This window comes from Polyodon spathula, chromosome 27 (assembly GCF_017654505.1).
Source record: "Polyodon spathula isolate WHYD16114869_AA chromosome 27, ASM1765450v1, whole genome shotgun sequence".
Taxonomy (NCBI): Eukaryota; Metazoa; Chordata; class Actinopteri; order Acipenseriformes; family Polyodontidae; genus Polyodon; species Polyodon spathula.
The window spans coordinates 7332695-7347601 of NC_054560.1; the positions used below are offsets into that span (position 1 = coordinate 7332695).

The window sequence follows — 14907 nt, forward strand, 5'->3', positions numbered from 1 at the left end:
GCTCTGCTACCCCTGTCTTGATTGGGATCTTGAAACCTGCCTCCGCTCACACTGGCAAGTAATGCAGCGATTACGGGTTCAAAGCGCCTTCCTGGCACCCAAACAAAGAAGGGCTTGTCATTCTAACTGCCTCCACTCTGATCCTGCCACTGGGGACGGACCTCTGAAAAGCAGCTTTGTCCCTCCAGTCTCAAGCTAGGCTAATACCATCGCAATCCCTTACAACCAGACTGAGTTTGGAGATACAGCTGCAGTGCATTGAGTTTCCTTTAAAGCATTCCAGTGCAGAAATACACTATAGTATTAGCTATACATTAAATGGCACTGGTTCAGACCATTATAAAGACAGATCCACAGCTTCCCAGTATATTTAATACTGAAATGGAACCTTAGAATGGAATACCGTTTACCCTTTTATGTTCCTTTTTTTGGTGATAATTTCATTAGACGGCTTGTGTTTTAGCAATGAGAAACAATCTGTAGTACAGTGGACAGTTAGCAAACACTCCAGTGTCCAAGCTTCAGGTTAAAGGGTCATTGCAAAATCAGGTAAAAAAAACAATTGCAAGATAATTAAGGATGAGAGCAGTATAAAGATGATTAGTGAATCTCTTGTAACGCACATGTGTGCAGGCTGTTCATTCCATGATTTTAATTGTTAAATTGAAACAATTAATCCTCCAGCTCCATGTCCTGAAGCAGTGGATTCATTAGACCAGTTTAACCTGGAATAGACCTCCAGGACTTCTCGCCTGCAAACAGAGCGTGACGTTGCTGTAGTTTTTCTCTATCTTGAAACCTACTGGGCGTCGCCAGGAAAAAAGGGCTGCGTCCGCTAAAGCCAGGGTAAAGCCTTTGAGGGAGCTGGGCCTCCTTTCGCCACAATGAGCAGACGATTTGGCCAACCACAAAATTTCCTTCCTGGAAAGTGTCACAGATTGATTTTAATTTGAGCCCCTGTTCATGCTGTAGCGGTTCCATCATTATGCACTTGCAGCAGTTAAAAGCTGTACCAGAATGCAGTGGTGAGACCACCTTGTTTACACAACTGCCTTGGAGGCTGTAGATAAGCAAGAACCAAAAACTAATCATTCCAGCCCCCAGTGTGACCCCCTCTGTGACCCCCTTGTGTGTGGCTTACTAATTGAAAATGTGACAGTCATGCATTGAGCTGAATCCCTCCCACCTCTCTCACTGACTGTGTGCTTTAGGGGTGTGTTTGATCCTTGGATTCTGAGACACAATACCAGGGCACTTTACTGGGATTCAATGATAATAACACCTGTTGATTTTGTTTATTCAGGTTGAGTTAGTTAGTTTAGTTGCAATGTTTAACAAACAGATGCAAGACAGCTCTTCTGAAGATCAGAGATTAGCGAGAGAGGGATTATCCTTTCATCTGCAATAAAGGGTGTTGAGTTGTTCTGGCTAAACGCTCCTGTTACATAAGTAATAAAAGATTTTTTGCCATGTAATGCCATGCCGGTACAGTATTCCATGCTTGATTCCCTTTGTCAAGGTTTTCTGTTCCTGATGCATAGTATTCCTACACTGTGATGTCTTTTAGACTTTCTTGCAAGAGATATTGAAAATAACTGGGAGAAAAAGTAATTTTTGACACAAATATTTTTTCCATTGCTTTATATGGAAAAAAATGGCATCCTCAAAATGAGGCTATCATGTATTTGCATCTTCCATATGTTCCCATGTAAAGACTAGAATTTTTTTTTTTTTTTTGTATCTGTCCCCATATGAGGTTGCTATGCATAAAATATTTAACCTTCACGATGATGGTCTTCCATGTTCTATTGTAGTTCTTGTGCTTTCCTCTGCCTTGTCAATATGGACACTTCCTCGAGAGGTGCCCATACTGAGGAGCAGTCAACTAGGCATCAGCTATAGAGCCCTGTATGAGCTGTGGGGACAGCCTGTAGTGCTGGATCCTTGTTACCCCTCATTTGATCCCAATTGCTACCTGGTTTTGGAACAGACATGTGTACTTGGCTTATTGTTTATGGTTGTAGAAAAGGCTAAACTATGTGGTCCCAGTGCTTAGAAGTACTTTATTCTGTTAAAAGATATGACTGGGGAAAAAAAGACATTCTTGTTATAGGCTGGGGCCCAGGGTTTAAAAATGGAAATATCTGCACAAGAAAAGGTAAAATGACTGAGAATTGACTTAGTTCTTAAAACCTAAATAACTACGGTAACAAAATAAAAGCCATTAAAAAAAAAAAAAAAAAAAAAAAAAAAAAAAAGCTTTTTTATTTTTATCACAAAATGATAGTGTCTTCGACTCTTCTAGTAGATTATTCACTAACTGAAGTGATCTGGAGTGGGGTGCGTGGGGTCTCAATGTATTTGAGAGGTCAGTTCAACACTACCTCACAGTCCCGGTGCTTTAACAGTATGCACGCCCACTTACAGGTAGAACAAAAGTAACTGCCTGAAAACTTTAACAGTCTGTCGGCAAGACTTTCAGTAGGAGGGTGATTCTCACCTGCTGCTTCTTTTGAAGAGAAGGAATTCCTTAGCTTAAGTGACCAGTTGACGCTATCTCACCTTCGCTTCGGCACTCGGCAGCAACGGGTAAGTGGGTGAATTCATGATGATCTGCTATTTGTCAAGTTCCACAAACTAGTATGGTCTCTAGCTAATTGCATTAAATTGACAAAATACACGTCTCTGATTGATGGGCCTAATTATTAATAATTGATATTTAACGCAGATGCATTGATATTAATTTGATATTATTTATTTATGTATTTATGTATTTATTTATGTATTTATTAGCCTTAAAATTGTGATAAAAACAACAGCAACACCACGGCTTTGTTTATTGTTCTCAAACAAGCGTCATGCACTTAAGTCTTCTCTTCACTTAAATGGATCATTTCATAGTTATAAAACTGCCCCAATGCTTTGAAATTGCAATGTCTTATTTAACGCTGATTTATCAGTTTATTTTTTATTAAACCTCTTCAGTTAGCGATTTTGGGTGGGGGGGCTTATTATTCAACAAGGCCTGAGACGAATCGAGCCCAGTTACCACAGCGACCGACGTTAGTAATAATACCCGTTTTACAAAATAGGAAACATTTAACGATTGCCAAAACAGTTAGAAAATAAAGTACCACGATACAAACACTATTTGGCTGTTGTATTTTCTCAACCCCAAAGTTTCGCATGAGAAACAGGCACTGTAATAATTTAGCATTTTATTTTGGCATTATCCGTTTAAACTTTGTGTTTTGCAGTGTTTATCACCAATTTTTACACTGGTTTTAAAGCGAGTTTGATTGGTCTCTTCTTTTGCTAGAGTTTACTAAAGTTTTCTAAGCTTTTACCATGGTAGACCACAGTAAAACGTAAAATTTTACATGGAACACCTACTCGTACTGGCACATGTATAGCAACCCACCAAATAAAAAGCTTACAAAAAAACATAAACATTGCCGTGCAATAGTTTGTACAATAGTGATGGTACAATAGACGTTTTTATGACTGTATGGAACAGTACACTATTAAGATATAGTCTACTGCAGCTAACTGGCCATTCATGGTTGACCTGAGTCTCTAGTAATAGGATCCTGGTTAGAGATAAGGTTGCTATTGTTAAGACAGGGGGGCTAAAGATAGTCCTTGTCCTTCACCTGCAAGCTTGAATGCATGCTATTTGCCAAAGACCTTCTGTATGTAGCAAAATTGCCACTATGTAAACGCACTGGTTTCCCAAGAGAGGGAGGGACAGGAAGCGTCCTGAGCCATACGATGTGGGCAGCGCTGGGAGACGAGAGTTGCATGAAAGCGCTGTATAAATGAAGACCCTGGCTAACCCTGTCTTCTGTAATCACTTTTACTGCGGCCACTGTTCCTGGATCTTTTACTCTTCATCCAAGAAGGAATTGCCCTTTCACAGACAATTAAACCCTAGTTAAATCTAATTTTCCAGAGCAGCCTGGGAGAAAATAAGGTTTACAGTGAGGCTACGGCCAGGGGTTCATTTGTAAACACAAAGGTATCGGATCTATTAATTATAACTGATTCTAGACCTAATGTAGTGACTTTGATTCACAGCAGCTCCCATTTATGCTTCAAGTTCTTATCTGCTTGTTGGTTTCGTTATTGTTGGTGTCAGAAGCTGCATGCCCACCTTTGCCTAGCCGTGTTTTAACATAATCATATAATAATCTTTTTTTTTTTAGTCATGCGGTTCACCATTTAAAAACTGTTTAATTCTCAAATTTAAAAAGGTACCAGATCTGGGATCTGGTACGAATCCGGTGCACAAATGAACCCCATTCTAGGACCCATTCTATTCCTGGAATCCACCTGCCTGATTTGAGTTTGGGATCTGTCGATTTTGGAAAGCAGGTAACGAACTGCATGTGATTTTCTGGAGCAGGCAGTGGAGTGTAGTGCATTTGTCCCCGGAGCGCGATGGATCCGAAGAAGGACCTGGACAAGCAGCTGGTGATCGACGAGCTGCCAAGGAGCTTCAGAGACACGCGCTGCTGCAAGGTGATGACGGCAGCCATCATCCTGATCGTCATAGCCGTCGCCACCTTCATCGGCATTGTGATTGGTGAGTAGACAGCATCCTGGCAATCTTTCAGATCAAAGGAGTGCTCTGTGCTGCTCTAATGAAGGGCTATGGCCGCAACACATTATCTTTTCTAATTAAATTGTTCTTTGTAAATAAAATACAAATGTTTCTACTTTTTTTGTTGATATCTTGTGCCTTTTAGCACCCCCCAAAAAAGTTACATACATTTTTTACAGCATGCCATCTTTTAACTTTACCAAGTAAGAAGGAGAAGAGCTTCTCATTTGTCTCTTTCGATAGTCACTTGCTACTTTCAATACATAACATCACATAACTAGTACATTTCACTGTTTCTTATTGGTGGGCGGGTTGGCACAGGACTTGTAAGAAGATAAGTAGACAATCGTTTCAGCTCATGTCCGCATCAGTGTACTGCGTGCAAAAACATTTGTCCAAGTGTCTTACTTTCTTATAAGATCTAGCTTCTGTTTTGATTGAGCATTTTGAAGTTACGGATGAGGCTCTCGGTCTCTCTCTTTGCGGCCGCCCTTTTCCCTTAGGCGAGTCCAGTGTGTTTGAATTGAGTCCCCTCGCCTGGGAGCTTGTACCGTATGAATTTATGGAGCTCTGCGTCGTTTCCTTTTCTTGCAGCGTACGTGGCTAAACAACAGTGCAGTTACTCTGAGACCGTGGAGCTGAGAGGCATCACGTACGCTCCCAGTTTACAGGACGAGACGTCGACGTATTCTGTTGTCCTTTCATCGGTGCTGAGGAGAAAGGTGAGGGGTGGGTTCTGAAAGGGTGTGGATACAGTGTAGAGCAAAGGGAGGGTGAAGAAGGCCATTCCAGGTCAAGTCTTTGTATCTAAAATTGTAACCAATGAAACCTCAATCCAGGTGCTGACTTACATTGACTCTGCGCTTGTGGTCCTGCTATTAAGGAATTTTTTGTTTTGTTTTCCTGTTCCAGATAAGAAACATCTTCTTGGCTTCATCGGTGGCAGAGTACTATGTTGATACGGACATGCTACAGTATGGGTAAGCAAAGGGAGTTTTACAAAAAAATAAATAAACAATAAGCCAAGTACACATGTCTTTTGGGGATCGCCCTCCTCAGTAAAGTCACGCTCTCCTTACAGCGACAGTAACGGCAGTGTGGCTGCTTCCTTCCGGCTAATCTTCAGCGTGGACAGGATACACGCTTTCTCCAGGCTCTTTGCCCAGGATACCCTGCGACTGGGCCTGGACTCCTTTCTCCGGGAGCAGCCCTTGGGGGTCTTACAATTTGGGGAGATCACCTCCGCCATCCTACTTGGTAAGCAGATCCCAGATCACCCCTGCAGTGCAATAAGAAAAAGTAACCTCTCAGGATTTTGACAGGCTGCACTGTTTTTATTAGTGACATAACCTTTTGTATGTAAAATTGTACTCGCTAACCACATTGAAATGTAACTTGTCCACAGCTGCTTAGATTATTAGATTCAGATGGCTTTGTGGGGCACAAGTAAAAATATTTACAGTTACTGTACCTTCATAATGCTCCTTCTGATGGTAATAACAGTCTTTTTATTTCACAGGAGCGAGCGGAAAGTCTTTTTTTAATATAGGGAGCTCAGGTGAGTCACACATATGGTTAAAAGTAATTACCAGGCTTTTCCCGAGCATGTTTTTTTTTTAATGAATTGTTACAGATCATTAAATCTATAAAGCCTGTTGATCTGCCATCAACATAGTGAGGCTCATGTGCAAAAACTGTGAAAAAATAACAATTAGAATATTTGCTTGGAAATCTCACGCAAAACTAAACGGTCAACACCTTAAAGGTAGTTTTACTGTGTGTGTATTTACTGTGTGTGTTTTTTTATTATGTGTGTGTTCACTGTGTCTCTCATACTGTGTGTGTGTTTCACTGTGTGTGTTTTACTGTTTGTTCACTGTGTGTGTTTCAGTGCCTGTGTGTGTCTCATCATGTGTGTCTGCATCCACAGAAACCTGCCCTGTCAACACCTTCACCTGCCAGAACAGCGAGTGTGTCCTAAAGACGAACCTTGAGTGCGATTACAAAGCCGACTGTGCTGATGGGTCTGACGAGTCCGACTGCAGTAAGTGTCCCTCTCTGTCTGGAGCGAGTCTTTTCACCACAGATTCATCTTCCCTGCTAAAAAAAAGTAAAATAACAAAGAAATGATGCCCCCAAGAGTTTTCCAGACACTGTAGAGCCTGCCCGAGATGATCTCCTTTGTGATGGTTCTTTCCAGAGTGTGGTACCAGGCCCGCCATGTCCATCCGCATTGTGGGGGGCATCGACGCTGAGCGAGGGGAGTTCCCCTGGCAAGTGAGTCTGAGGCAGAAAGGATACCACATGTGCGGGGCCTCTGTACTCAACACGAGGTGGATCGTCACTGCTGCTCACTGTTTCGAAAGGTGAGGGACCAATCCACACTGCTGGAGATCTCTGCTAATGAGCACAGAATTGATTTCCTCAAGCTCAAAAACAAGCCGGACCAGCCCTCCCCCCCACCCCCACTAGATCACACTGCATCCCAGTCTGTCAGCTCTAACCAGTAGGTCACACTGTATCCCAGTCTGTCAGCTCTAACCAGTAGGTCACAGGGGATCCCAGTCTCTCTGCTCTCAACACTGAAAGTTGTCTTGCTTACCTTTCCTGTTCTGTAGGTTTGACGACCCCAAGGGCTGGAAGGCCCTGTTTGGGACGAACCTGGCCACGGGCACAGAGTCTGGCGCGGTGGAGGTGCACATCAAAACCATCATCAGCCACCCCCAGTACAACAGCCAGACCTCGGACTACGACGTCGCCATGCTGGAACTGGAGACCCCCCTGACCTTGGGGACCCTCATCCAGCCTGTGTGCCTGCCCTCCCCCTCGCACAGCTTCCCCCCAGGCAAGCGCTGCACTGTGAGCGGCTGGGGGCAGCTCAGAGAGGACAACAGTGAGTCAGCAGGCTTGTTATGTAATTACATAATTATTCAACCATGGTTTCAACTAGATGTCTTTCTCAATGGTTTCTGCTTGTTGAAGTGTGTGACGTGGATCATCACTTTTATCTGTACAGCAAATTATACAAAACATCCTTCAAAACATGTTTATAAGCATATTATACACCCTTTTGCAAAGAGTCTAGTTGTGGAGGTCACTGTGATTGACACCATGGACAAAAACAGTTGCCCACCAAATCCTGCGTGCTATGTCTTCATTTTGTTTTGTCGTGCTTGAAAACCATTGAAGTTAAGTCGCCCCTCTCCCGTGCCTGTTTACAGACCACTTGCCCAACTCTCTCCAGAAGGCGGTCGTGGCCATCATCGACACAGCGCTCTGCAACGCTTCCTCTGCCTACAGCGGCTCCATCACCGACCGCATGCTGTGCGCAGGCTTCATGGAGGGCAAGATCGACTCCTGCCAGGTATCCCTTGCCAGTGCAGGGATGGAAATAAGACTCCCGTTGCATAGCAGTTTGATCCATTCCTGGTTTTACTATGACTTTAATAAGACACACCTGAGCTTGTTGCCTATGCACTGTGGCTAATCAAGCACTTAGTAAAACCTGCAATGGGTGAAGCTGCTATGTAATAGGAGTCATATTTCCATCTCTGCAGGGTAATGGATTGGTTTCTGGAACCAGTGAATTAATGGAGAAGCAGAGGGTGAAATGTGGTGCAGCGCTGCCTTTATTTCTAACAGTACCTCATACAGAAACTGTAGTCATGGACTAATCGTGAATTAACCAAATTGTTCAATAATCAAATTTAAAAATAGCGAGGCAGCACTGTCCATGCTAGAACAAATGTTGGTTAGTATGATGATCATGAAGAAAGCTTTAGTGTTGGTTCATTTACTGATGTTTCTTTAGAAAACAGAATGTTCGCTATGTGAGAAAAAGCTGCACTCAGCGACTTGTGGTAATACCACTGTAAAGAGAAATAGAATCGAGGCTGGTCCATGTTAGCTGTACCGTCACAGGCTGTTGTCTGCAGCATATCTCACATAGCAAGTACCCTTTGTACAGGACAAGGAATGGTGTGTAACAAGAGAATTACATATACAGCTACATTGTGTTTGATGAGTTTTGCAGAGAGCAGGTGCATGTCGCCCCGTGACTAGCGCGGCTGTGCTGTGTGTTGCAGGGTGATTCGGGCGGCCCCCTGGTTTGTGAAGAGGCTCCGGGTCGCTTCTTCCTGGCTGGGATTGTGAGCTGGGGAATGGGCTGTGCCGAGGTCAACCACCCAGGGGTCTACTCCAGAGTAACATATTTGAGAAGCTGGATACTCAGCCATAGTAACCAAACAGAAATCAGTCCGACGCCAACATCTACCACAGCGACTGCTACTACTGCCACAACTCCAACCACCAAGACACCCTCTACCACATCAGGTAACACAGCACCCCCTGGCCACCACTGATCATAGTGCATTTTACAAATGGAGCAGACAACAACATGGTCATGTTCTCTCTCTTGGCAGTGGTAAACTGCACCAGCAAGTTCCTGTGTGAAAAGGATGTGTGCATCAGCAAAGTGAACCCAGAGTGCGACGGATTCATTGACTGCGGCAGCGAAGCTGATGAGGAGAATTGCGGTGAGTAGACTGACACGTTTCACAAAGAACTTTTATTTGCTAATCTTCCTCTCTTTGAAAGTTCCTTTCTAAAAGCTTCCTAATGTAAAAGCCCAGTGTAATAAAGCACAGTGAAAGCATGGTAAAGCATTTTTAAGAATAGCAAAGAGTAAACTCTGGTAAATGCATGGTATATGGGAAAAGCATGGAAAAACTGCATTGGTTAAAAAAAAACAGTGCAGTGGTAATCTTTTTCTAAGGGTGTTTAGCAGCTCAGCTGTCCTTCTTGTTGCAGACTGCGGGGATAGGCCTGTGATTGGCTTCCAGAAGATTGTGGGCGGGGTCAGTGCACAGCGAGGGGAGTGGCCATGGCAGGTCAGCCTGCAGTTCCAGCGCACGCACCTCTGCGGGGCCACGCTGATCCACAGCAAGTGGCTGCTCACTGCCGCACACTGCTTCGCAAAGTACGCTAGAATTAGAGAGCTGGGAATGGAGGGCTTATCTTTATTTTTCATGTAATAATCTTGTGCCAGCTGCTCAGCCATGTCTGTGTTGCATTGCTCTGCAGTAAACTGGCCCCGAGAAGCTGGACGGCCAGCCTGGGCTCGCTCGCCTCCTCTGGGAAGGGGGGGGTCCGGGTCACCCTGCGGAGGATCATCCTTCACCCACGATATAACAGCACCAGCATGGACCTGGACGTGGCGTTAGTGGAGCTCTCAGCGCCAGCCCCGCCCGACATCACAATCCTGCCTGTCTGCCTGCCCTCGCCCTGGCACCGCTTCCCAGAAAGGACCGAGTGCTTCATCAGCGGCTGGGGCACCACGGAGGAGGGAGGTGAGGCAGCACTCACACGGGGAGAGGAGAGGGGAGAGAAGGGGCACCACACACACACACACACACACAAACTGGGAAACAGAGGGTTGGGGGCGGGGGGGGGCAACACATACATGAAGGACATCTGCAGCAAAGGGAGATTAAGGACGTCGGGGGGGGGGGGCTCACCTCCATGAAGGACATCTGCAGGGGGGAGTCTTTGGAGAAATGTACAAATGTTTTTCACAAAGTGTTTACGAAATGCTTTACTGATCTAGACGTTTGTCTAACGATGCTACTAAAATAAAATATCTTTTTAATGAGATATAGATCTATATATATATATATATATATATATAATATAGATATATATATATATATATATATATATATATATTATATAATATGAGTGCTTTAAATCCAAATGTTAGATTTGGTTTGCTGTTGTAAATGCTGGGACCCTCTTGAAGACAAGATGCAGCACAAGCAAACTGAAGGCTGACAGAAGCCCTGATTAACCCTTTCCTCTCTGCTCTCCCTCAGGCTCGCCAGCCAAGTCGTTACAGACGGCTTCGATCGATATCATCAGCCAGTCAGAGTGCCGGCAATCCTACGCCAACGGGCTCACCAGCAACATGATCTGCGCTGGCTTCATGGAGGGGGGCACAGACTCCTGCACGGTAAGGGAGGGGCGCAGATTTCCATCTGGAGCCAATCTGTCTCAAGGTACAAAAAAAAAGTAAATATAGTGTGTGTGTGTGTGTGTGTGTATATATATATATATATATATATATATATATATATATATATAAAATATTCAACAAGACAATTCTGCCATAAATCTTTTAAAGTATTAAGATATGTAAAGAGTATTTTAGTATTACTACACACACCCCCATTGCTTAGTTACAGACGACTGCATGCATTTCTTTGCCTGCGTGCCATGTGTTTATGCGCTGTCCCCCTGCCCTGTGCGTTTGTCTCTGAACTCAGGGCGATTCGGGGGGGCCCCTGTCCTGCCGGGAGCCCTCGGGACGCTGGTTCGTGGCCGGAATCACCAGCTGGGGCCGCGGATGTGCCAGGAACTCCTTCCCTGGGGTGTACGTGCGTGTGACGGAGGTGCGAGAGTGGATTCAGAAGTACCTGCTCTACTAGCGCCGTCAGCTTTATAACCAGACAGAACACCACAGATAGAATTGGGAAGTAAAGGTCCACTGCAAATGTCTTGAACGCCATCTCTCCCTGTGCTGTACCCTCAGCACAGCACCCCTGCTTTTCATTCTTGTGTTGTTTAAAGGACTCTTAATCAGCACCAGAATGACATCAGGGCAGGAGAGCACAGAGAAGCAGTTAGTGTGAAACACACAGGGGGTTTGCGAGAGGGAATCATTTGGAGAATTAAGAAGTGGTAATTGCAGTAACCCAGACTTGAATCTTGTATTTACTTATAGGTCAAACAGTTGTACAGAGGCACAAACTTAAGACAAGGCGAAAAAAATCAGCCCATAATGAAGTATATTTTCCTCTTAAATATAATGAATTCCTTGGTGAACTTCTTTCTCCAATATTATAATCATGTGTGCACCATACTGAAAGCAGAATGAAGAATGCTTTTTAAATACCACAGCACTAGACACAAACTTTTTGTATACTTGAAGACATGTTTTATCTATTCAGGAAACTGGTAGACAAAGTCTGTGTGGTTGTAATTGTTTTTTACCACGCTTATTTCCATGGCTATGCTGTGCAGTGTACCCTGGCTTACCATGTTTATTAGAATGCTTTAGCATACCTTGCTATACTTTACAATGCTTGTATTGTTCTTTATTACACTTTGCTATGCTTTTACTATGGGAAACTTTTATAAGGGTATTTTACTGGATCCAGTATCTCTGAACCAGTCTGATCAAAATGACAGTTCACATTATTCTTGCAGAAACCGCTTTCACCTCCAAAGCAAGGTTCAGTAACATCCCTAGACTGGGCACCTGGGCCAGAAGATTCAGAGACTCGTTTTAAAACTGGCAAATCAACCCAGTGTAAATATTTTAATTAAAATTAACTATGAATACAATAAAATACTGTTTTAATGCAAGTTAAAGATTTAAAAATTTAAGTAAAATGACACCTCAATCAGCTGAGATTTCCTGGTGCAACCAATTTAAAAAAATAAATCAGGTTACTATTCCCACTTTCTTTGTGTGTTTTATTTTTCCTCACGTATTACACATTTGAGTTCACCGTAACTTCACAGTAAAACAATGACAGAGAGAACTAACCAGTTTCTTTATTAATGGTACCAGCAGCAACACAGAAATGCACATGGTCTTGCTGTCCAGATAATGGCTTTTAATGATCTTTACACCTGAAGAAACCTTTACGTTATGTGAACCCCGTCCGATCGCTTCACCTGATTTGTTAAATGCAATGAGAACAAGTGAAAACAGGTCTTTTCTAGACTAGGCTTATTCATTTTAGTTTGGATCCGCCACTGTTCAACAAAACAGAACCCCATTACAGTACTGACAACCCAAACCACCCTTCATTTTATCCTATAGACGAAGCAGGCAGAGACCAAAGAGGGATCGGGGTTGGAGGAACATAACGAGATATATCCCATGACTGTCGTTCACATAAAGCAAATTTGAGGAACCAAAAACGTTTCCCCTTTTCACTTTTTGTGAACATCATTTAAAACCAAACAAACGTATCGACGGGATTTTCACTCCACCTCCTTTACAAATGGAATGTCAGGACCGTCATACATTCCTACAAGACAAGGGGAGGGAGAAGAGCCGCAAAGGCAATCCAAAAAAACAAGCTAGAAAATAACACTCAGAAAGGTGGCAGCACATTTTGCCCCGCTGGTCAACGGGTGTACATTCCCTAACACAGACCTGAAGCAGTTTGAGGGGTATACCAATCCTCATCACTGCTGGAAGCTACACTGCCACAGATCAAAAGACACAGCTGGATGCCGGTGGCCAGCAATCACAGTTAAAACCAAGGGCTACCTAGTCCAGGTTGGTGTCCTAGTTCATTGTAAATGGCCCCTTGCTTGGTAAACCTTGCTCCCATGTCTTTTTCTTCGGTTTTCGGGAGAAGCAGGGAGGGCTGCGGTCGGCTGCATCGTTAAATGCGCGCTCTCTCCCGCTGCAGTCTGGAGTTGTAAGCCCGGGAGACGGTGTTCCACGCATCCATGTAGCGATCCATACACATGGCGATGCATTTCTGCAACAGAGCGACACAGACATGCATCTTTACTGGAACATAACAGCATTGTCTACATTGTGAGTCAGTGCAACAACCTTAGTCATGGATAAAAAAAAGCTCCCTTTGCACAGCGGTTTGATCCATTCCTGGTTTTATGCCGAATTGAATAAGACACAGCTAGGCTTGCTAGAATGAACACATTTTGCTTCATAATCTGCTCAAATAATGCTATGCCAACACTGAATTCCATACCGCTTTATAGTTTTCCCATATACTTGGAAAAATGTGACATTTCAAACTCTAACATGAAACACTGTACTATTGTTATGGCTTCCGGTAGACTTTGGCAATATCACTTTGTAGTTTCAATGATTATATGATGTTAAATAACATTTTCAATTATGTCTCACTCCTAAAATTCCAGGTGATGCAAAACTTTTGGCCATAGCTGTACACTGTGGCTTATCAAGCTGGGTGTGAAACCTGGAATGGGTGCAACTGCTTCGCAATGGGAGTTATTACCAGCCCTGTGTAGTAAGGGGTGGGGATTTTACAAGAGTAGCTTTGTAGTAAGGTATCTATATTTCACATATACTAGTGCTCTCAATAGAAGACACAAGACTGATAGCTTTTCAGCATGAGCCAGATGCAATTTGATTGGGCAGGTAGTTCAGAGGGGAATATTCCAATGCACAGCTAGTTACTGGTTTGTAAAGACACACTGATACACTACCTGCTCCGAATTGTCCAGCGAACCACCTGGTTTGCCCACGCACTTCTTAAAGCATTTGTCTGTCATCCGCTGCAACAGGGAGAGAGACATGAAAAAATGACTTTCTACATCATCAGCAGAACAAAGGCATTTCAGCTTCGTGAGCAGGGCCCTATCACTAGGGGCAGTAGGGCAGACTAGGATATCCCCCAAAACAAGTTATTATATATTTCCACTTCGTTTTATAAATGAATTCCCATTCCCTTTCAAATAAATGCCAACTCATGATCAAAATTGCAATATGCAGTATTCTGCTCAAATGAGCAACACAATAACAATTTTGCAGTACTTTGGCAGACATAATGACAACCGCTGACTGCAGATAAAAGATGCACTCAACGTGTTTGAAGATGTAACTGCTGAACGACAGTTACAGCCACAAATTAATTACTGAAGCTGATTAGCGGCGCTGCCACTGACACTTCGACCCCAGACGGACGGACAGACAGACCGCCCACAATTTTGAGCAGAGCGGCCCTACCATTTCAAAGTACCTGCAAAAGCTCTTGCGCGTTGGCCACGGCAATCTGCACCTTCACTTGCTCCATTATCGTGCCTGGGTCCATCTTTCCGGACTCAGCGGCTCCCGAGGAGAAATCAGAACCAAAACTGTCCATAATGGTTCACTTTGACAGCTACTAACAAGATTACTGCAGGGTTCAGAGAGACTGAAAGTCACACGTCAAAACTGCACCAGTTGTACAAGCAAGCGCCCTTTGCCCTTGAAACACACAGGGCGTCCAACGCTGCCAACTTCCTGCCGCGATGGGACCTGGGAGCAAGCACTTCGGGGGACAGTGGGTCATTTAAATTGATGCGTGGGTGGGGTTGAGGGCTCGTCACTCTCAGCACAGGCTCGATCCTATTTCACAACGCATGTGTAAAGTGCACCGTATGACAGATGATATTACATTACATTTACAAAGCAAACCCTGGTGCTTTACAATGCTTTCACTGTTCTTGTTACATGTTGCTATGCTTTTACTATGGGA

The 14907-nt window shown here is 43.9% G+C and overlaps 2 protein-coding genes across 2 annotated transcripts; one reads left to right on the plus strand and one right to left on the minus strand.

Annotated features, from left to right (window-relative positions):
* Nucleotides 1–4402: 4402 nt before the first annotated feature.
* On the plus strand, nucleotides 4403–12064 carry LOC121301128 (transmembrane protease serine 9-like). The gene is made up of 15 exons (XM_041230249.1): nucleotides 4403–4585; nucleotides 5198–5325; nucleotides 5516–5583; nucleotides 5685–5860; nucleotides 6123–6161; nucleotides 6534–6647; nucleotides 6804–6969; nucleotides 7222–7496; nucleotides 7825–7967; nucleotides 8689–8935; nucleotides 9025–9138; nucleotides 9413–9581; nucleotides 9686–9951; nucleotides 10474–10610; nucleotides 10924–12064. Exons 1-15 carry the CDS (start codon nucleotides 4441–4443, stop codon nucleotides 11083–11085), a joined length of 2349 nt encoding a protein of 782 aa, XP_041086183.1. The 5' UTR covers nucleotides 4403–4440; the 3' UTR covers nucleotides 11086–12064.
* A 137-nt stretch (nucleotides 12065–12201) lies between these two features.
* Nucleotides 12202–14658, minus strand: LOC121301126 (mitochondrial import inner membrane translocase subunit Tim13-like). The gene is made up of 3 exons (XM_041230248.1): nucleotides 14410–14658; nucleotides 13877–13945; nucleotides 12202–13161 (listed from the first exon to the last, which is right to left on the minus strand). Exons 1-3 carry the CDS (start codon nucleotides 14530–14532, stop codon nucleotides 13063–13065), a joined length of 291 nt encoding a protein of 96 aa, XP_041086182.1. The 5' UTR covers nucleotides 14533–14658; the 3' UTR covers nucleotides 12202–13062.
* Nucleotides 14659–14907: the final 249 nt, after the last annotated feature.